At 38.7% G+C, this 24,192-nt stretch overlaps 1 protein-coding gene across 6 annotated transcripts in view; it reads right to left on the bottom strand.

The window, feature by feature from the left end:
• The window catches only part of LOC140194593 (zeta-sarcoglycan), a 971,547-nt gene that overhangs the window by 420,069 nt on the left and 527,286 nt on the right, over positions 1 to 24,192 (bottom strand). For all 6 annotated transcript variants that reach the window (XM_072251823.1, XM_072251818.1, XM_072251820.1 and 3 more), the window contains one exon: positions 19,749 to 19,943. In XM_072251823.1, the coding sequence (XP_072107924.1) occupies positions 19,749 to 19,943 (195 nt within the window). The remainder of the gene's footprint in view (positions 1 to 19,748; positions 19,944 to 24,192) is intronic.

Below are 24,192 nucleotides of genomic sequence, written 5' to 3'. Positions count from 1 at the left end.
AGGAAACATGGATGGCAGCTTGGCTCGCAGGTGCCAGAGTCCGTGATGTTTCTGAATGCGTCCACAATATCTGGAAATGGGAGGGTGAGCAGCCTGAAGTCGTAGTACATATTGATACCAATAACATAGGTAGAAAAAGGGAGGAGGTCCTGAAAAAGAATACAGGGAGTTAGGAAGAAAGCTGAGAAGTAGACCTCAAAGGTAGCAATTCCAGGATTGCTCCCTTGCTATGCAACAATGAGGATAGGAATGGAATAATAGGAATAGGTGGATAAATTCGTGGCTGAAGAATTGGAGCAGGGAATAGCCATTCAGGTTTCTGGATCATTGGGACCTCTTCTGGCGTGGGTGGCACCTGTACAAAAGGGACAGGTACATATGAGTCTGAGGGCAAAGTTTTTCCAAGGAAGTTACCAGGATAGTTGATGAAGGGAAGGCAGTGGATGTTGTCTGTATTGATTTTAGTAAGGCATTTGACAAAGTCCTGCATGGAGGTTGGTCAAGAAGGTTCATTTGCCAGGCATTCAAGAGGAGGTAGTAAATAGGATTAGACATTGGCTTTATGGAAGAAGCCAGAGAATGGTAGGAGATGGTTGCTTCACTGAGTGGAGGCCTGTGACGAGTGGAGTGCTGCAGGGATCAGTACTTGGTCTCCAGCCCTGCCGAAGGCTTTTGACCTGAAATGTTGACTATACTTTTTTCTATAGATGCTGCCTGGCCTGCTGAGTTCCTCTATCATTTTGTGTGTGGTGCATGGTCTGCTGTTGTTTGTCATGAATATTGGTAATCTGCGTGATAATTTGGCTAAATGGATCAGCAAATTTGTGAATGACACCAAGATTGAGGGTGTAGTGGCAGCAAGGAAGACTATCAGAGCTTTCAACAAGGTCTGGACCAACCGGAAAAGTGGGCTAAAAATGGCAGATGGATATTAATATAGACAAGTGTGAGGTGTTTTACTTTAGTAGGACCAACCAGGGTAGGTCTTACACAGTGAATGGTAGGGCACTGACGAGTGTGGTAGAGCAAAGAGATCTGGGAATACAGGTCTATGATTCATTGAAAGTGGTGGCACAGGTAGATAAGGTCATGAAAAAGCTTTTGGCACATTGGCCTTCACAAACCGAAGTACTGAGTGTAGAAAATATGAGATGTTACGTTAAAGTTGTAGAAGCCTAAATTGGAGTATGGCATACAGGTTTGGTCACTGGCCTACAGGAAAGATGTGAAAGAATACCCTGAAAATTTACAAGGATGTTGCTTGTCTGAAGTGGAAAGGAATGTACTTACAATGCAAGTGATGCATGTGAGTTTGATTTCAACATTTAAGCAAAGTTTGGATAGTTATGAAGGGCAATAGTCCATGTGCAGGTCAATGGGATTAGGTAATTTAAATGGTTTGCTACAGACTAGATGGGTCAAAGGGCCCATTTCTGTCCTTTACTTTTCCATGACACATGACCACACCCAACATGGACAAGCAACAAATGTGCAAAAAGCAATATACTGTAAATGCAAAAAAATAATAATAATAAACAAATAAGCAATAATATCGAGAACATAAAATGTAGAGTCCGTAAAAGTGAGTCCATGGTTTGTGGGAACAGTTCAGTAGTGGGGCATGTGAAGTTGTCCCACTGATTGAAAAGCTTGATTGATGAGGGGTAATAAATGTTCCTGAACCTGGTGGTGTGAATCCTGAGGCTCCTTATCCTGGTTTCTGATAGCAGCAGCGGGAAGAGAGCATGACCTGGGAGGTGGGGGTCACTGATGATGGATGCTGCTTTCCAGTGAAGATGCTCCATGTAGATGTGCTCAGTTGTGGGGAGGCCTTTACCTGTGATGGACTGGGCCGTATTCATTACTTTTTGTAGATTTTCAGTTCAAGAGCATTATTGCTTCCATAGCAGGGCATGATGGTACCAGTTAATACACTTTCCACCACATATCTATTGAAGTTTGTCAAAGTTTTAGATGTCATGCCCAATATTTGCAAACCTCTTAGGAAACAGAGGTGCTGCTGTGCTTTCTACATAATTGCACTTAAGTTCTGGGCCTAAGACAGCTCCTCTGAAATGGTAACACAAAGAAATGTTTTATACCTTGGGAAAAGTTACCCTTTCATCTCTGGAGATGAATCACTCAAACTGCCCAGTTAGATATGTCCGAGAACAGTCTTAACTTCATATAGCATCTTTTTTCCAACTTCTCCAAACCTTTCACTTCTGGAAAAGTTTATATCCCATTGTCTGGTGGCTTCCTCAATGTCTTAGTAAGTAATTGTGGGATTAGAATATATGTATACATGTTGAGATTTTCATCAGGAAAATCCTTGATGTCACTTTTATCCTGCAAAGAGGCTTAACCAATTGAGTTGGTATCTTTAACCAGTTGTTACCTAATATTTCTAAGTTGTATGCCTTCATTCTCACAAGCATTCTCTGCTCTTACTAGCATTGTGCTAACCACTATGCTACTATTTCACACATATTGTAGAAGTCAGGTAAGAAGTTGCACTGATATTTAATAAACCCCAACAAGTTTTGTATTTTTGCAACATCCTTTGGATTTGGCACCTCATTTACTGTCTTGACTTTTGCTGGATCCAGTTTCAGACCCTCTTAGTTATTCAATTCTGGCATTAAGTTTCCTTCATTTTCAGTTCCTTTTTTAGTCCTCACTCAACTTTAGTTACTCCTTCCCATTATTTAAGCCCATCATGAGGGCTCCAAGTCTGACTCTTCCAAAATGCTTCCTCCTCAAAAGACCAATATTTGCCAAAATCTTAACCCCAATGAAATGTGAAGAGCAGTATACATCCAGAAATACTACACCTATAAATTCTTTCAGTCCTTTGAAAACTGATTAATATGAGTATCCCGAGAGGGCTGCCTTCTGACATCCTACAATCCTGAAATTCCTGTATTAAGTATTTTCAATCTTTCCTCATCTTTTTTTTTTGCACAGGTCATCTTAAGGTTACTACTCTAAATAAATCTTCTCATTGTCTGTGTCCACATTCTGACACAATGTCAAAAATCTCCTTATTTTTAGTGAGCTATGATGAAAAAGGCCAACCTGACTCCACTTCTGTATTAAAGTGCCATCTGCTTTTATTTGATCAACCAGTCTTTTAAACTACCATCAGCAGATAGCAAGGGATTAATAAATGTAAGAGTTACTGTCAGTCCAATAAAGGTGCTTAAGATGTCAAATCGAATCTAAGAATGCTCATTCAACTTCACATCTTAAAATCCTTTTGATGTTTCTTTTATTCTTAAAGTTCTTGTGGTGCAATTTTCTTGATGCGCTTCATATTTAAGTACTGTGCTTTTAACTACTAAAGCACCAAATAACGAATGAGATTTTCTGGATTACTGCTGGAAAAAAAACAAAGATTGTTTGCCAAAATTACATTAGAAAAATGACACTTAAAAAAAATAGGTCATTCATGGATCGAGCATCCATTTCGAGGCAATAAAGTAAAATAAAAGCATTTGCTGAGCGTTGGTACGGGAATTAATGGGAAGTGAATTCTACTGACTGGAACAGAATTCCGTCGAGCACTATATTGAGAATAAATATTCGTTAAAATATACCGAAGTATTGTATTCGACAACTGCAAGTTTCCAAACAATTTTATACTATGTAATATTACTAGCATGATTTCATGAAGCTGAGTACATCAATTAGAGTTTGAAAGATTATAACTTAGGAGTGTAGTTAAATACAGAACTAAATACAATGCCATGTATTTAAGACAATGGTTTAAGACATAGCTTTTTCAGTGTACAGTATGTACCAGGGAGCTTCTACAACTGAAAGGTTGCATTAATTACCAAATAGAAAGACTGTGCTTATTACAAAAGCCTTAGCCTATTCATTGTAAAAAAGAAAACAACTTATTACTTACTGAGTTAAAAAATTTCTCAGAAGTTATTTATTTTCAATGGAATGCATAGTAAGAGAATATTAAACTTACTTCCATAGCTCTTCATATTGTAACTGTCAACCAGATTGCAGGGTAAAAGTATATAGGGAATAAACTATTGCATTGCAAACATCAGGGCATATAGCAAATTTAACTAATGCATTAAAATAAATTGATGATTAAATAAACAACTTCCTAAAAAGTATTGAAAATACTGGTGACATTTTCATAAGCTTTTGCATGCTAAGCCAATCTTACAATAACGTTCAGTGCTAAAGGCAAGGAACCAGTGAGGAAAGGACAGCAATTACATGACAAGCAGGTCAAGAGATTTACTTTGATTATTTCTGTAAGCATTAAAGGAGAGAATCTCTTTGATTATATAATGGTGACGGCAGATAAGACACATGGGTCTGTACACAAGTTTATTGCCTGCATCCATGATTCAGATCCTTTAATTTTGGCTTTTTATATAATTTAAAAACCTAATGCATGGACATAAAACTTTAGAAAAATGTTCAGACTAAACTGCAATTCACATTATTCCAGTAAAATACAAATGATATGACAATATCAGGGTTCTCCACCCCAGGGAGAAATTCTCTTTTGGCAGAAGAGAGTATAAATGATAGCGTGCCATTGTCTATGCACGGTAAAGTTGTCAAGGTTTGGAAGCTACATGGAGAGAGATTTAGAAGCTTTTCTCTTTTTTAAAAAAACACCTTTTAAACAAACTGTGGCAAATTTGAGAGTGGGTTGTACACATCCAATAGCAGTCAAAGAGTAAAATATTAAGAGGCATTTTGAAGTTGAAAAGTTTTCTAACATACTGAAGAGGTCTGAAAAGAAAATTTCAGAATATATTATGAATTCATGACGATGAAACGCTTTGGATATGTGGTTGAGTGTACAAATGTTTGTAGATTGTGTTGGAAAATGTAAATGCATACATTGTATTTTCTATGTATTACAGTATTTACACAACAGTATTTCAGTATTTACTCAAATGCACACATTATATTTTCTATATTTACGATGTAACCACTGCTAGCTGAATAGAGGGTATTCACTATGTAGCCATGACTTTTGACCTAATCACTATTAATTCATGGAGAACTAGAATGAAACCAAGTAGGAAGATAACGGTGGCGAGTAAGGTAATGAAATATGTGGCAGTATGTCAACACAAGACTAATTAAGAAATAACTGTGGTTAGGGATGAGGGGACACCTGGTCTAAAATGTAAATTAGGACATAATTAAATTGGGGAGTAAAACAATATTGGAAAGTCGAGAGCGGATATATTGATGATATGTAATCACAGGCCGACTGGATATGATAATGTAGCTAAGATAGGAAATTGCTATAAAAAAATGCTGTACACAAGCCTCGATGGGCAGTCAGCTACTAGCTTTCTGATTGTCTCAGCTTTGATTTGCAAATTAAAGTTTAAAACATCTTGACGAGTTTTCTGCGTCTCCTTGTCATTTGTGAGAAACGAGAAACCACGACAATTCAATAATTGAATCATGTGCTTCTGTGCATGGAACACAGAGGCCACTGAAAACAACAATGAACCCGATTGTACTCTACACATCTAATAGTATTGATGAATAAACTAGCAAATGACTGGCAAACCAGGTCTTAAAAGGAAGAAGGTTTCATTGAGCACATCTTAAATTGCTGTATCAGAAGCAACAATAGATTACTTGGAGGTAAAAATGAAACAGATTTAGTGTTTTACTAAGAAGATATTCTAATTTCATTGAGCTCACCCCAGCCTTTCCAATACTCACCCCAGGGGTAATCACTAAACTTACCAATGATGTTGGATTACTTGTAAATCAAATTGCATTTTTGTTCCCAACAGTGGTTTCCAGAAATAACAAACATGCTAAGAGGTACTTAAGACCGACATTTTAGAATGCTTTCATGCAGACTCTCAAAGGCAAAGGGGATGAGTATAAATGGACAGAAAGCTCAGCATGTACATGGTGGATGAAAGGGCCCATTTTGGTGTGATACATCTCTATAAATAGGATGTGGTGCAGGCAAGTTTAGAATTCCAACAGGACTCCTAAAGTTTGCATTTGCACACAGGACTTGTGTTCATGCATGCATGTAAACCCCATCCCTTCAGTCTGGTCCTACATGAGCAAGAGTCAGTTCCACCAGTGCTTTCTTTACCAACAATGACAAACACATGCCATGTGCACTGAAACTTATTGTTTCAGATTGAAGCTACTACACCAGAGATGTGAAAAGTTGCAAAGCAGCTGAGATGTGCAGTTAACTGAAAATGGTGGGAGTCCAACTGAACTTGGATCAGAGCAGCTAGATGTGTGGCTCACAACACACTGAAAATCTCATAGTTCAAATTCTTTGGAGGTGAAAAGGCTGGAAAATACAACAAAGCAATGTTCTTCTCTTCCAAAGTTAACATCTGCCTTTTTAATCACTGGACATTATATTGGATGTGTAACTGCATAGCTTTACTACCATGCAGAGGGATCAGCGTCCTTTGCCTGTTGGTGATTCCTGAACTTGACTTGCTCAGACATTTTGTAGTCAATGAAATTACAAACTGGAAGCAACAAAATTGCATTTGCTGGGCTTCGACAAAGTTCATTTTAAAACCTCTACCAGCATGAATAAAACTGAAAGCCCTGGATACCACTCATCCTAATGATGTTACAGGTGACTGACAAACAAAACTAACAAGTAACAAAAATCTGCTGGTATGTTCCATCCAGTATCAGTTTTCCCCGGTTTCAGAAAATCTCCACCACTTTGCTCCTTTGTTATAAAAGAGTAGGGTAGGCAACTAGGTTGTTCTAAGAGGCAGATATCTACTGGCAAGACGAGGATTGAACAACTTCAAACTTCCTAAATGAAATACAGTTTGACTAGAACTGAATGTAGAAATGAGAAATCTGCTAGAAGAGAGGACATGTTTACTTAGGTGGTAAGGTAGCAATGCAACTACTTAGAACTTAGCAAAGAATAATGTGTGAGACAGGTAAACCGCCTTGATTATACCCTCAGTAAAATCTGCCAGCTTCTGCTTTCAGCTACATCCTCAGGTTAGAATACAGATGAGTTGCTTGTCGATGTTAAGATGTCCACGACAACAAGCTTTTGTGTGTCTGCTTCCTACTGAAAATGGAAGTATGTACAACATTTCAGAGACAGTTATCTAATGTTGCATAGGGAAAGTATTCTGTTCAAAGACATCTGCATTCAGAATCATAGTAATTGAAATGTGGAACTCACCTGCAAATGCCAAGTTTTTTTTTAAAATCATAACTCTGTGCTAAGCAAAGATCTTAAAGTGTCCAAGGACAAGCCATGAAAAGGATTCAGATTCAATTATTTAACCAAAATACATGAAAGCATATAGTGAAATTTGTCACGCAAACACGAGGAAATCTGCAGATGCTGGAAATTCAAGCAACACACATCAAAGTTGCTGGTGAACGCAGCAGGCCGGGCAGCATCTCTAGGAAGAGGTACAGTCGACATTTCGGGCCAAGACCCTTCATCAGGACTAACTGAAAGAGCTAGTAAGAGATTTGAAAGTGGGAGGGGGAGGGGGAAGATCCAAAATGATATGAGAAGACAGGAGGGGGAGGGATGGAGCCAAGAGCTAGACAGGTGATTGGCAAAAGGGATATGAGAGGATCATAGGATAGGAGGCCGAGGGAGAAAGGGGGGGGGGGGGAGAAACCCAGACGATGGGCAAGGGGTATAGTGAGAGGCACAGAGAGAGAAAAAGAAAGAATGTGTGTATATAAATAAATAATGGATGGGGTACAAGGGGGAGGCAGGGCATTAGCAGAAGTTTGAGAAGTCAATGTTCATGCCATCAGGTTGGAGGCTACCCAGACGGAATATAAAGGTGATGTTCCTCCAACCTGAGTGTGGCTTCATTTTTACAGTACAGGAGGTCATGGATAGACATGTCAGAATGGGAATGGGATGTGGGATTAAAATGTGTGGCCACTGGGAGATCCTGCTTTCTCTGGCAGACAGAGTGTAGGTGCTCAGCGAAACAATCTCCCAGTCTGCGTCGGGTCTCGCCAATATATAGAAGGCTACATTGGGAGCACCGGATGCAGTATATCACCCCAGCTGACTCACAGGTGAAGTGTCGCCTCACCTGGAAGGACTGTCTGGGGCCCTGAATGGTGGTAAGGGAGGAAGTGGAAGGGCATATGTAGCACTTGTTCCGCTTACAAGAATAAGTGCCAGGAGGGAGATCGGTGGGGTGGGGGGGGGGGGGGGGAAGAGAGAACAAATGGACAAGGGAGTCACGTAGGGAGCGATCCCTGCGGAAAGCAGAGAAAGGGGGTAAGAGAAAGATGTGCTTAGTGGTGGGATCCCTTTGGAGGTGGTGGAAGTTATGGAGAATAATATGTTGGACCTGGAGGCTGGTGGGGTGGTAGGTGAGGACGAGGGGAATCCTATTCCCAGTGGGGTGGCGGGAGGATGGAGTGAGAGCAGATGTGTGTGAAGTGGGAGAGATGCGTTTGAGAGCAGAGTTGATGGTGGAGGAAGGGAAGCCCCTTTCTTTTAAAAAAAAAAAAAAAACGACATCTCCCTCGTCCTGGAATGAAAAGCCTCATCCTGGGAGCAGATGCGACGGAGACGGCATTTTTGCAAGAGACAGGGTGAGAAGAGGAATAGTCCAGATAGCTGAGAGAGTCAGTAGGCTGATAGAAGACATCAATAGATAAGCTGTCTCCAGAGATAGAGACAGAAAGATCTAAAAAGGGGAGGGAGGTGTCAAAAATGGACCAGGTAAACTTGAGGGCAGGGTGAAAGTTGGAGGCAAAATTAATGAAGTCAACGAGCTCAGCATGCGTGCAGGAAGCAGCGCCAATGCAGTCATCAAATTTGTTATTTGCATTAACAACCAACCCAACCCCAGGATGTGCTGTGGGCAGCCCCCAAGTGTTGTCACACATTCTAGCACCAAAATAGCACGTCCACAATATTCAGTAGAACAACAAAACAACACTGACAAAACAAACACCATTCCTCCCTCAATTCCAAACACCCACCCACTCACACACAGACAGCCACCCCTAACCCCAGGACAGGCCAGGACTCTAGCTTCAGTTGACTCACGGTCGCACGGTCATAAGCCTCCAACTTCCCCAGTGGATTTACAGATGTAGGGCTTTGACCATCAGGGCTCGACCCATGAACTTCTGATTAGCCTTTGGGCTTCGATCTTCAGTATCGACCTCAGGACTTGCCAATGACTGGAGCAGTCCTCGAGTTCCGGATTGCCGATAACAGAAACCTGAACTCCAGGCTTTAAACTCCAAGCTTGCCGATTCCCTTACTTAGTGGGTCACTGGCTCTCCTACCTCCTGATCTCACAGACTTAATTCAGCTGATCCTGTGGGGGAATCACTAGCCTTAATTCTGTTCCCCTATCTTTATTGTCCGATAGTCTTCGAAGTTCTTAATGACTTCTTGGGGAAGACAGCCAGGCAGAAAGAACAGATAGCGATGTGAAGACTGCAGTGTTTCCCTCTCGTACAAGGTAACATTGACCACAAGCACACTACTCAACCTAAGCCACAATATCCAGCTAGAATCAAACCAAAGGCAGAGGATTGTGCAGGTCACTTCCAATATTTCTGGGCATTGGTATAATGCTTTTACTCTGCTATGCCAGGGGCATTTCAGCCACACACAAGAAGCTGATGTGGTACATGGCAACAAGGGAACTCCTCTGATGACATACCCAAAAACTTTTGTTCACAATGTGCATACATGAGCACAAGATGAAATTCATCCAGCCAAACACACGTGAATAAACTTCTAGCATTTCTAGCACCCTGGTTTCTGCTGAAAAGATCCAGAATACAGAGCAGAGCAAGTTGAGGTGGTAAGTTGCTGCCCAGGCTCAGCCCAATTCTCCTACAATAGAACAAGCAGTTAAGGAGCAGAGAAGGAGAATGAAGAAGGGTAGATGGAGTCTGAGCACCCCCTTTCTACCAGGCAGACATCGATGAGCTCAACAGTGATTCATCATAATCTCCACAAGGCAATTTGTTCGATCACCAGCCAAAACAAACCTCACCACCTGTTACTGACCAGCATAAGATCAGCTCGTCCACACTGCAAAAAGTAATAACCCCCACAAAATAAATGCTTCAAACCAAATCTGTAAAGGGCCAATGTCACTAGTTGTGCAAATATCATGTAACCATAGCTGTGTATCACCTCATGTTCCTTTTCTTGTCTCTCTACTGCCATCCAGATGGCAGGCAAAATAAATTTAACTGAATGAGAAATGTGAGGTGCAAAGTAATTTGTTCTCAATTCAGAGTAAGGCTGTGTGCCATTACTGTTCAATGCTTGTATCTGTATTTTACATCTCCATCTTGAACTTCTCTCCTCTGAAATTGACTGGAAACCAGTTTAAAATCTTTCTTCCTCTTCATCAGTAGTTTAGTGCCACTTCTGGTGTGATTGGTCATATCCTAATGAAGCAGAGAACCATCTTTGCACAATTTTCATGCATCATCCTTAGCATTGACTGTCATTGCTGCAGTAGGATTGCACCCAAATGTAGGTGCAAACTAATTTCTAGGTCAATGTGTTCACTGCATTTCTGTTGCCAAAGGACTAGAAATCCATTACTTCAAAAAAAACAAAAAAAACACACACACACTTATATCCCATTATTGCAGATTAGATTGGTACCAGTCACCTTATAGGAAGCAAAAAGAGAAAATATAATTCTGAAATTCAAAAATTAATTAAAATTGTTCACTTCATAACAGGATTTACCATGCACAAAGCCATGAACAACATTAGCTAACATTCAATCTTCTGGCACCTCACCTGTGGCTAACGATGTTTGAAATATCTCTGTTAGGACACCTCCCACAGCGTCCAAGGGAACACACTGTCAAGCCCTGGGGATTTGTCTACCCAAATTTACCCCAAGTTAGCAAGCCACTCTTCCTCTGTAATCTGTATGGCATCCATGACCTTCCTGCTGCATTGCCTCACATCTATAGATTCTGTGTCCGTCTCCTGGGTAAACAGAGGTGTGAAAAATCCATTTCAGACCTCCCCCATTCCTTTCAGTTCCACATATGGAATACTACTCTGATGTTCCAGAGGACTAATTTTGTCCCTTGCTATCCTTTTGCTCTTAATATATCTGTAGAAGCCCTTAGGATTCTCCTTCACCTTGCCTACTAGAGCAATCTGATGTCTTCTTCAGCTTTCCTTCTTCAGTGTGTTCTTGCATTTCTTATACTACTCAAGTACCTCATTTATTCCTGCTTACCTACTATGCACCTCCTTATTTTTCTTAAAAAAGGGCCTTAATATCGAAAACCAAGGTTCCCTAAACCTGTTGTCTTTGCCCTTTATTCTGACAGGAACATACAAAACTCTATACTTTCAAAATTTCATTCTTGAGGGTCTCCTACTTACCAAGTAAACCTTTACCAGAAAACAACCTATCCCAATCCACATTTGCCAGATTCTTTCCAGTAACATCAAAATTAATCTTTATCTAATTTACAATCTCAACCCAAGGACCAGACCTATCTTTTTCCCCATAATTACCTTGAAAGTAATGGCATTATGATCGCAAGATGCAAAGTATTACCCTACAGAAATGTTTCTCATCATAGGAGATCTAGTATTGCACTCTCTCGAACTGGAATATCTATGTACTGATTAAGGAAACTACCTGAACCCATTTGACAAGCTTTTTCTCATCCAGCCCTTTTACAGTATGCTTTCCTAGTCAATATGCAGAAAGTTAAAAATCACCTAATATCACAACCTCATGTTTCTTGCAACAGTCTACGATCTCTACACAAATTTCTTCCTCTAAATCCCTTGGACTGTTGGGTGGTCTATAATGTAATCCCATTAACATGGTGATACTTCATTTCTCAGTTCTACCAATAAAGCCTCACTAGATGAATTCTGCAAACTGTCCACATGGAGCAAGGCCATGATATTTTCCCTGACTAGTAATGCCATTCCTCCCCCTTTAATCTCTCTCCCTCTATCACGTCTGAAAGAACAGAACCCCAGAACACTGAGCTGCCAGTTCTGCCCTTCCTGCAACCAAGTCTCATTAATAGCTACAATGTCATAATTCCACGCAATGATCCATGCCCTAAACCCATCCGCCTTTCCTACAATTCCCTTGGGTGGAAGTACCACCCTGCATGTCCTCTCTATTAACCTCTCAGCATCCCGAATGATCTTAACTTATTCCAGTTCCAGCTCCAACTCCTTTACATGGTCCCATAGCATCTGCAGCTGGATACACTTCTTGCTAGTGTAGTCACCAGGGACACTGGAAGTCTCCTTACCTTCCCACATCCTGCAAGAGGAACATTCTGGTATCCTGTCTGACATAAATATGCAACAAGAAATAAAAAATTATGGAAAAAAATCTACTTATGGCCTATGCTTCTCCTTACCAAAGCCTCAACTCCCCACTTCAGCACTGGCCCACTCACACAATGGCTGCTCTACTTAAAACTCATCATCATCATCAGGTGCCGTGCCTAGATTGAGCTTTAACTGCCATGGCCCACACACTCCTGTTTCAGGTCAAGTGGATCAATTCATTGGTATTCATTTCCAGTTCTCTGGCTGCTGTCTTCATCATCATTTGTCTTTGCCTTCCCTTTGCTTTCTTCCCTACAATCTTTCCCATAATTACCGTGCATTCTAACTCCTCTTTCCTAATCACATGTCCAATGAAGTTACGTTGCTTTTTCATGATCTCATACATTTCTCTTTTTGTGCTTGCTCTGTTCATGACATCCTCATTAGATATTCATTTTGTCCATGATATTCTTTGCATCCTCCCCAAAAACCACGTCTCTGCTGCTTCAATTTGCTTCCTCATGTTACTAGATATTGTCCAACATTTTGATCTACATAACATAACTGGATAAACGTAACATTTCAGTACTCTGAGGCAGGTAGTCATGCTTAGTTTAGTGCTGGTCAGTACACTCTTCATTCTTAGAAAGTATTAACTCAAAGAAAACTTACTAATATTAAATCCTTAATTTTCTAAACAAGGAAATACAAGTACAAAAAAAATTAGATAGGAACGTATACCAAAAGTGAAAAAAAATTGTTCATAAAAGTAATGAACAATTAGACTGCGGATTCTAAAAAAAAAAAGGATCCATCAAGCAGACGCAACATAAATTTGTGTAAAGAGTTATTGAACAGTTAGGCTTCTGAGATTGATTTGGCACTCAAGAAATCCTGCACCTCTTCAGTCGAGCGAAACCATCTGAGAATCATTTTTCAAAATAATTCTAAGACGAGCAGGGTATCAAAGAGAGGGTTTAACACCTTTATTATACAGCTCAGACATGACTTTTTTTTTATAAAAAAACTTGAAGGGTTCATTCAACACCTCGGGTGAAAAATCTTCCACAATCCTGAACCTCTGGTCTTCATAATCAATCATACCTTTCTGACGAACTTCACGAATTAAAAGTTCCTTTGTTTGAAAGTCGTGAAGACAAATTATCACTGAGTAGGGTTGTCCTCCCAGAGGTCTTGCTATGGCAATCTGAGAGCTCGGTCTATTTTAGGTAGATAGTCGGAAGTAAATTAGCCAAAACGTTTGCAAAAAATTCCGAAGGCTGATTGCCTTCCAATGACTCTTTGAAACCCTGAATACGTAGATTATTTCTTCTGTTTCTATTTTCTAAGTCGACAGTCTTCTGTCATAATATTTCATTAACCTTTAACTGTTTATCACAGATCTGTTCCAGGTGTCAATCTTTCTGTCGAACATCATCAAAATATCTTCATTCTCTTTTATCCATTTATCGTGTTCACTTAAAGTTTCTTTGAATAGAATCCAATTTTCCATCCATCTGTTTAAATTCAGCACTGAGTTGCTGTAACTCCTCTGAACGTTCATTTTTATGTTGCCGAAGTGTCATCAAAATAGATTCCAAAGTTACCGGAGGGTCCTCTTTTTTAGTACTTTTAGTGGGCTGTAAGGGGTGTCAGGGAGGGGTAGCACCTCTGGTGGGGGAACATGTCATGTCCTTTTCAGGGCGGTTTGTCCACCTTTGGTGCCCCCCCCCCGGAAGTCAGCTGTCACCTGTGGCTCCCCATAGCTGTTTGCATGCGACAGCGGCCACAATCCGGGCAATGGCTTCGATAAGTTGGGTAAACCAGGTGAGGTTAGCCGACGGGTCTCAAACCCTCGGTGAGATAGGGAGTTGTCTATCCCAGCATGTGAAGACGGACTCCAGTGGATTGAGTGGACGAGACCAATGGAAGGTCCAATGGTCAAGAATGCGGTCTCTGCAAGTGTCATGGAATGTGTAGAGCACGACAGGGCACAGATGCTGTCCTGGTCATCCACTGTGCCTAGTCCCATCTCCATCCATCTCGACTCTTGTCTTGCCACTGGATCCAGATGGGAATTGGGAAGAGTGTAAGGCTGACGCTGTGCAACTCTCCTTCACTTAAATCCAAATCAAGCGCTAGTCTTGACACCATCAGCCTGCTGGTGGCGCAGTGACATCAGCACCAGACTCCGGGAGTGAAGGTTCCCGAGTTCAAATCTAGTCGAGCCGCTCCCAGGCACGCATCCGTGCCGGGTTGAGTGTTGAGCTAGCAACTCGACCTCGTAAAAAGTCCTAATGGTGTCGAGGTCTTCATCAATGACAATGGACGAACCTTAGTTTTAGCACGACTCATTATAAAGCAGTATTATGCTTAAAAGTAAGTTTTCAAAACAAGTTGTAAGCAGTAAATTAAAAAGAGTAGGAGCACCTAAAAAAGAGCTGCTACTCCATCAACAGCCAGTAGGAAAGTCCCTCTTCATTCTTGTAAAGGTGTCTTGCTATCCCTATTCTTTTGATGTCCATGTCGCACCTGCCATCTGATGTCACCCAGCTTCCAAAGTAGCAAAAGTTATTTACTTGTTTTATGTCTTCTGTTTATTTTCAGCCTGCAGATAGGATTCTCCTTCTTTTTGGATATCACCATACATTGTCTTTTTGCAATTGATAGACAGACCCATTTTTGCACTCTTCAACAACTATATCAATTAAGTTTTGTAGATCTTCCTCCGTACTTGTAGTTAACACAGTGTCATCTGCATATCTGAAACTATTGACATTTTCACTGCCAACTTTGATTCCCAAGATGTCTTTTTTTTGTAATATTGTTTCACTGTACACATTAAACAAATCATGGGAGAAAACACACCCTTGTCTAACGCCTCTCTTAATTTTCGTAAAATGACTTACTTCTCCATCTATTCTTACAGCGGCACTTTGTTCCCAGTACAGCTTTCTGATTAGGCGGAGGTCTTTCAAATCTAGATCTAGAGTTTCCTGTAATATTTCAAATAACTTATTGTGCTTCACTTTATCAAATGCTTTTGTATAGTCGATAAAACAAACAAATCTTTTTACACTTGAATAGTTCATTCTGCTAGTATCCTTAACATCAATATTGCATTTGTTGTACCTTTGTCTTTCATAAAACCACATTGTTCTTTACCTATTTCAGCTTGTATCTTACTTTTAGCTCTTGTCATCAAAATTCTTAGAAGTCTCTTAGTGATATGACTCCTTAAACTTACAGACATTGGGCAATATCAGAAAGAGTGCTCCTTGTTAGATTCAGAGGACAACCATTTGATTTAGCAATTATACAGGTATATGCACCAACAACAGATGGAACAAATGAGGATATAGATAACTTAAAATTAACTGTATTTTTTAAACTGGTCCTTGTCAAGTGCCAAATTATGAGCAATCCAATGTCTCCTCAAGACTGCAGTGCATAAAATGTGCCAACTGACTGTGCTTACTTCATTTAAACTCTCCCTCCCTCCAAGCAATCTAGTGTCTCTTTAGGACAGAGACGCTCAAAATATGCTAACTATCCACTCTTGCTTATTTTAAGCTCTCTCTCCCTCCAAGCTTAGCATCGATGAATTTTTTGGCAATGCAGACTTACGAATTAGTGGAATTAAGAAAATAAAGTGACCATTTTGGAATGAAAAATAATGACTTAACTACAGCTACTTAGAACTATCAATCAGACAGAAAGCATATTGTATTGAGCATTGTCAATCAAAACATATGGAATAGATCTGTGCCTCCATTTGTCTTCCAAGCAAAAAAATATCAATTTCCATTTCTCTTCCAAGCAAAAACTATCAAATTGTAATTGAACACAGCAATGAGGTGAGTAGTCATGATGACAAATAATGCCTTCTCACTGCAGTATTCACTTCAGTCCTTTGAGACCAAGATTTAATTTCTGTGATGTAGCCAAAAATTACAAAGCATTAAGCTCAGCCTGAGGAAAACTGAAGAATGTGTTTTATTTCCTATGTATTTTCTTTTTTTCATGAATTATTTCCCTTATTTAGATTTCTTTATTAATTACTACAAATATCTCGCTGAATAAATGCATGCCTAACACACTGCAGTTAATTCAATCAAACTTCTTTTATACTACAACTGCATGATACCTTTGAATTGACTGACCATAGTTTTATGTAGTTTTTTAGTGATTCAGATGTGTCATTTCACTATGTTACCTGGTAGGGACATAAGTGGTAGGGTCCTACATAATCTGATGGCAAAATGTATCAAGCAATGTCTTTAGCTCCATTAAATGACTGTATAATATCATTAGGTTGCCGTAGTATTCATCCATTTTCTTTGAATTTTTGAGTTGAGAATGAATTATTATTTAACATGTCTCAAAACTGGCATATTCTTTCATTACTGCATTCTGCATGGAGAACTAGTTTGAAATCCCCTTGAAAAGTGTCACTGGGATTTCTATGCAGCAGAGAAGTGATTCTGCATTCTTTAAATAAACACTGCATTTTCTTACTGAGCATTACAAAAAGTATTAATAATTCCTTCAGTGCTTAGAATATTTATGCCTCAATATCATAAAAATGGATGGAATAAGTTTTATAGCTTCCTTATATTTTCTCTAATGAATGCGATGATACATCTCCTTAAGGGCTCTAAAGAGGATGAATTGGCCTTGTACCTCTATATAAAAAAAAAAGGCATTGATCCACCTAAAAAAATGCTTTAATAACCTTCTATCGTGCTAAATTGATTATTGTTGGTCCCATTTTCAAGATAAAATACATTTTAATTTCATCAAGACAAATTTAGTTAAAGACTTAGGAAATGGTACATTGAATCAAGAACCAACAGTGAATAGAAGGTCATTCAACCCATCAAACCAATTATCTGGAGAAAAGGTCTGTCAGGCCCTTACCCTGCTCTTTCTTAATTTCATTCACAATTGTTTGTCTTAAATGTCCGTTTAATTCTGCCTTAAACTATGATTGAGCCTGTTTCTTTAGCGCCTGCATGTATTAAATACCGGATCACAACAATTTTCTATATAAAAGTATTTCCTTACAAACTTGTATCCTATGCACATCACTTTAAATCTGTATATCTTTTGTCCCAACTGAAAGAGCTTTGCTCTATTAGGATGAGATATTTCAATTTATCATAGCCTCTATCAAGTCTCCTTTCAACCTTTGCTCTGAAGATGACAACCCCAGTTTCTCCACAATTTAACATTTAATGTTCTTCTACTGGGAGATTCTACTTCTCAATGCTGCCATCAGACATGAGGTACAGGAGCATGAATGTCCACACCTTAATGTTCAATAACTGCTTCTTCCCCACTGCAATCCGGTTCTTGAAATTACCTGAACCACTTTGATTACACTTCATTTTCACTCTCACAATCTTGCACTGGTGTGTTTATTTTTGCTACATTTGTGCACATGAAAGTTATATGTAATGCACATAAGTTTAAGCTTATGTTAATTTATATCTGTCATATTTGTAAAATACTATGTTGTTGCTGCAAATGCTAATCTTCACAGCATTTATACCCTATGCATGTGTGACTATACCAAACCTAAACTTGATTTGACTTACAAACTCAGGAACTCGTATTCATTGTTAATTTTATTCAAAATGTTTGAGAAAGAACATTTCAGTCTAAAGTATTAAAACTGCAGATACAGGAAGTCTAAAATAAATAAAGTAAAATAATGCTGGAAATCATTCCACTACTCCAAGAGCATCTTGCTAATACTGCATTCATTTCCAATCATTTTTCTGTTGCCTCTGCCACTACAAAGAACACCAACACCCAGCATTTATTGTTAAGTAAGTTATTTAACATTTCCTCATCAGCACATTTTCTTTAGGTCTATACTTGGGTTTTTGAAGGATTTCAAATATCCATGAATTTTTCATTCTGAGAATGCTACCTTGCTTTAAATTATAAGTAATTTTGTGATGTATGCTATGATTAGTGGAAGAGGGGAAGAACAATGAAATATGAGCTGTCTAACTCATGTCTTCAACCTTCACATTTACTTTAATAACTCAGTTTCCATATTAAAGATCATAATTGCTGCAGAATTTCAGAGTTGGCATTTATCGTCATGTGTGTTCATTTAATGATTTGTTAATTCAACACCTAGCAACCACTCTGGAAGAATTAAAATAATGTTGATCCTGTGATCCTACTGCAAAATGAAGTAAAATCAACATTCAGGTTTTTAAATAACCTTTTTATCTTCTTTCACTTTTCTTACATTTGTAATTCCTGTTGTTTCGTACACATCTTATTGCTTCTTCTAAAACTGAATGGCCTTCAAATGGCCCATTCTAATTCATAGAATTTCTTCATATCCTTTTGCTATAGCACACCAACACCATGCACCTCCAAGAATGCAGCAAAAGATCCTAGGCCCAATAAGATCAGAGTATATATCACTTTTTAGCAGTTTATATTCTGTTTAACTACCTTTTGATATATATGAAAAAAACTCAGATGATTCAAGGCAACATTTGAACTGCCAAATTATATTGGGGTAGAGCTGACAAACGGTTCATAGTAAACCACTGGCGAGTGGGAGGAAGAATGCGTTGGAAAGCTGATGTACATGCATCTGATCTCCAGCTCTGCTTCTGCATTACCATGGAGTCCATATATGGCCTGTCAGTTTCTGAACCAAAGTACCAGATTCACCTCATAGTCCCCTAAGTTTTGGGCTAGTTACAGCTGGAGCATCATGCACAGCTCCCATCCATTCATTTATTCACCAAACTACCTTGATAAGGAAGGTTAAGACATGCTTTGTCTCTTGTGTGTGTGTATATCTATCTATATCTATTATATATATCTTGAATATATTTAATTAATTTAAATACATGTAATTAAACAGTGTCATGAGCTTTCAAATACTCTACTGATAAATTTATAAGGTTCAATTTTTTAAAAATGTAATACAAATATGTAATTATCAACTTTTAATAAAACTGTTTAAAAACATCATGGACTATCAGAATAATCTGCAAGGCCTCCAACAGCACATAATTATCCGAAGGCCATATGAGTGGCCCACAAACAGGGGATTGGTTTGGTCTTCCCGGGTGTTGCTTTAAGATCAGACAGGCACTAGACAGAAGACATAAATCACAACATACATTATTATAGTAACACTCACCTTTGTATACCAATCATTTTGTCTGCTGTTTAAAGGCAATCAGTAAGAAGAGCACCAACTTTAACTTATTCCCTTACATGCTCCTAAATTAGAGGCAATCTACTCGAAGGAGCAATTTAAATTGTCTTAGACTGTTTAAGATCAATGCTTGCACTTGAAAGCTTTTCACTGAATGCATTACAATTTCAATATCTGGTGTACCGGAAATAAAAGTACTTCAGCAATCTTGGTGAGACAAGCACTTACCACTGAGAATTTCATGACTTTCAATATCCATATTGTCAATGCAAGATTGACAATCATTGTCACCATCAGGAGAAGCACAAAAAAGTATAGACACCGCTTCCGCCATCCATAAATTCCTACTTGATAGACTTGTTGATTTTCAGGTCTCTGCAGGTTATTATGTTGTGTTGCCAAGATATACTGTTCCCTTGTCATCTGCAAACAAAATAATATAATTTACCAATTTTTTAAACTTATTGTCAATGGCTTTAATTCAGATTATTACTAAATTACAACGTCAGGTTCAGGATAATTTACAGCTGAATTTTAAATAGCTTTGGGGTTATTAATTAAAGTGAGGATGTACTGAGTGCAGATTTGCAAATTCAAAGCAAAGAAATTTATTTTTGGGTAATCTATAATTTGGCACAATATATTCTAAATTTAAAGAACATTTAGGATAAAACACATAATTTGAAACTAATCTCAGGAGTCCACAATAACAGATAAATATTTACAAATTTATGGAAAGTAATGAAGGATAATTTTGAAGGATAATGAAGGATAAATGAAAATTTAATTGAATAATTCACCGGTACACTTCAATTCACATCCTTATCAAATCCTTTTTCACTATCCCAAATATGAATCCAGCTTATGTTTGTGTGATGTGTATTAACGAGCATCTTCATGAAAAGTGAGTACTGGTCACTTGCCTGGGTAGTATTTAAACAAAACTATTCATCAATTTCTAACATATCTTGTTTTCAAAACATTTGAGATTTTGAGGGCAGGCAAGAGAAAATATACAGATGCTGGAAATCAGAGTAACACACAAAATGCTAGAGGAACGAAGCAGGCCAGGTAGTATCTAGGAAAAAAGTACAGTCAACTGTTCTCTTTTGCTAGATGCTGCTTGGCCTGCTGAGTTCCTCCAGCATCTTGTGTGTGTTGCTAAGATTTTGAGGTGGCTTGAATCTGGAGGATGACGACAAGCAAGGGAGATAAAAAGTTATCAAGGTGAGTCAGGAATGTGGTTAAGATGCCAACCTGATCAACCATGATCTTATTGAAGGTTAAAGCAGGCTTGAGAGGGCTACCCCTTCAAATGAGTGACTATTAGAAGGATGGGGCAGCACAACAATGGTTTAGTGCAGGGATGGTCAACCTATGACGAATGCACCAAAAGTGGCGCATTGGATGATTAGAAGTGTTGCATTGCACCCCAGTAATAATAAAAAGTAAGCCTACTCATGCATAAAGTATTAACCAAAAACCGATTTGTAGAAAAAAAATCTATAACAGGTATTCAAGCAGCTTAGAACTAGAAATGGGTTTTACTGAGAATAAATCTAAAACTTAGCAATTATATTATTTTGTGCACATCTTTTGGTGAATGTTATCTTCTTTCACATTAATCTGTTTTCAATTAAAAGAATGTTCAATGAGTCAAACTAGGAAAGAAGTTCTGCAGTCGTTCCATAACTGTTCAATACACGTTTGATACTTGTTTGATGCTGAGGCACCAGGCGTCTGCACCAGCAGTGTGTCGCAGGTTTTTGCCAGTCAGTTTACAATTGACACTCATGCGCTACGGGGTTGTGCTTTGTTCGTCCTTTGTGAACATTTGCAGTTTTGTACTTTTTCAAAAATTAAGCCTTGTTTTTACATTCAGTTATCCATCACAGTGCAAAAGAAAAGCAGAAAGTGATAGTAAGCGTGAATTCAATGAGCAGTGGGAAAATTAGTTCCTATTTATAGCGGGTCCACCAGGAAAACCATTATGCATTGTTTGTGAAAACACTTTCTCACATAACAGAAGACATGATCTTAATAGACACTATAAAACTACAACATCAGACTGAAATAGAAGGAAAATTGAAGCTAGTGCTTGGGTCTGATTAAGGAAGGAATATGTGATTAAGAAAGAAGAAATCAAAAGACGACAAAATATATTAGAAGTCTCATTAAGTAATTTTTATCTTTATAGTAAATCAATATATCATGTAAAATGCTAAATATGTCTACATTAACATATTTTTACAAGAATTGAATGGGGGTACAAGAGTTGTATGGCGCATCTGAACTCGTGCGTGAAAAAACTGACGCATGGAATGTAAAAGGTTGGCCACCCCTGGTTTAGTGCATGATCATAAGAAGTTAGCAGGCAGGTCCAAAAAGTAGTTAAGTTGGTAACTGGTACATTGGCCTTTAGCAATTGGCCGGTGGTGTTGTAGCAACCATATCGGACTTTGAGGTGAGTGGTCCCGCATTCAAACCAGCCAGTTCCTTGCATGCTTTCACTCTGTGCTAGGTCGAGAGGCAAGCTAGCAACTTGGCCTCAAAAAGCAGACAAAAATGCCAAAGAAACAGCAAGGTTGCCACCTGAAGCATCACAAGGCACCGAAAGGAACAACAGCATTGGCCTTTATTGGGAGGGAACTGGAATTTAAGTATATTTTCCAGATGTACACAGTATTTGAGGTCACACCTGGTATGCTGTACGTGGTTCAGTCCCCTTACATGGAAAGTATATAATAGCATTGGACACACTCCAAAAGGGGATTACAGGGCAAATTTCTGGGAGTCAAGGGTGTTCAATCAAGAGAGGTTGAACTGGTCTTCTTTAGAGCTTGGTTTGAGAGGTTTTCATTTCTGGAAGAGTCACAGACAAGGGAACATATCTACTAAATAAGGGAGAAGTTATTTATAACTGAAGTGCAGAAAACTATTTTTCCTTAGAAGGTTGCATATCCTTGGAATTCTCCACCCCAACAGTTGATGGAAGCCTCATCACTAGATGACTTTAGGGATTGGACACCATGGAATCCCAGGAATTTTCCCTGTCATTTCCCCACAAAGATTCTCCATTTTAAAGCTGTTAATTGTTTCCCAATCCATTCTAGCCTGCAGAGTGGTTGAGACTCATGTCACACTAGTGGTTAACCAAAGCATGAAGACGAGACTCTGTTTCCACGAAGACTGCACAGTGAGTGTCTTCCAGTACTGATGATCAAAAACATGCATCTTAAGGTAGATTGCTGAAAGGAAGCTAGGTAACAGGTTCCCTCATTGCCTATTGTTTATTAGTTGTAGCTAAGTGTATCCAGCAGTCATAGTAAAGCATCAAAAGCTTACTTTTTCTTCTATTTTGAGGTTATTTTATTTTAATAGTATTATGTCTATTTAGTGCACTCCTGTGATCATTTCAAATCTTTTAAAAAACTCATCCTAATTTACTGTGCACTCAGTTTGGTTCCTCTTACAATGCTTTCCACCCAGGCATAGAATTCAATTATCCTTAAACAGCATTTCATCTTGCCTTGATAGCATTGGCAAGAGCATTTTGTAGTCCAGGCTTCAGATTTCACGTGAGCATATGGCACATCTCCAGATTGCCTTCTCACACTGCCTTTCATATATAATTGATTCCCTGCCTGTGTCATAGCCACAGGTTCTCTTCCGGGTCTCTTTAACCAGAACTCCTGTCAAATCATACGCACTGCTGCCTGCACCTTTGTCCTCCCTTCATGATCCCAATACATTTTCTGAATTCAGGGATAATTACTCAGTCAATGAAAAGTGAAATTGAACAATCTGATCATATTAGTTTTCCACTGGATGAATGAGGTTAAATTTACCATTAAAAGTGGGAACATGTTTTCTTTTAAAGCTGAAAGCTCAGATTCCTGATAACTAAAACAAACCCTTTCAGAGCATGTATCAAATCAAATCGCGTCAATCCTTATAAAATGGTTAACTACATAGAATAATGGTGCTGAATGTATCAGCTGCAAGCAGCAAATTGTCGGTATCTAATTAAATAAGGAGATGGATATAGTAACAATATTTACAGTATATGAAAAATGAAACATAGTCAAACAATATACAGTTTCAGTGTTAAATATTAGTGCAAAATTCACAACTAAATAATAAGATTGAGAAGATTGTTGTCAATTCTATTTGTTTAACTTTGTAATGGCTATATGTTATGTTTCAATCAATTCCAAAGTATTGCAGTGCATCTACTAATAAAGTACACACACATTATATATAGACACACACAGACACAAAGATATATATCAATCATCAAGGCTGTCTGAGATTACCTGGAGACAGAAGCAAGTCTGCAGAAGAACTGAGGCAAGTTCTCCAAGATGCTTAGAACAACAAACCAGCCGATTTTCTTATAAAACTGCACAGCTGTGGACCTCAGAAGTGATGCACTTTAAAAGGCAGAGGGTGATCACACTGCATATTGATTGGATTTAGTTTCTGACTGTTTATTGCTCTTTACAGTATTTTTTTGATATTTAGAAACTGATCATCTCCATTATGTTTGAAAGTCTCAGCTTTGCAGAATTTTTTTTTTACCTGTGCATAAGACCCCATTAATCAGAGAACTCCAGTGAGAATAAGACCCATTGACCACTCATTTCTGCATTCTATGGGCAAGGCAATTCTG

Source organism: Mobula birostris, chromosome 3, assembly GCF_030028105.1.
Source record: "Mobula birostris isolate sMobBir1 chromosome 3, sMobBir1.hap1, whole genome shotgun sequence".
Taxonomy (NCBI): domain Eukaryota; kingdom Metazoa; phylum Chordata; class Chondrichthyes; order Myliobatiformes; family Myliobatidae; genus Mobula; species Mobula birostris.
This window is presented reverse-complemented; position numbering and strand designations above follow the sequence as displayed.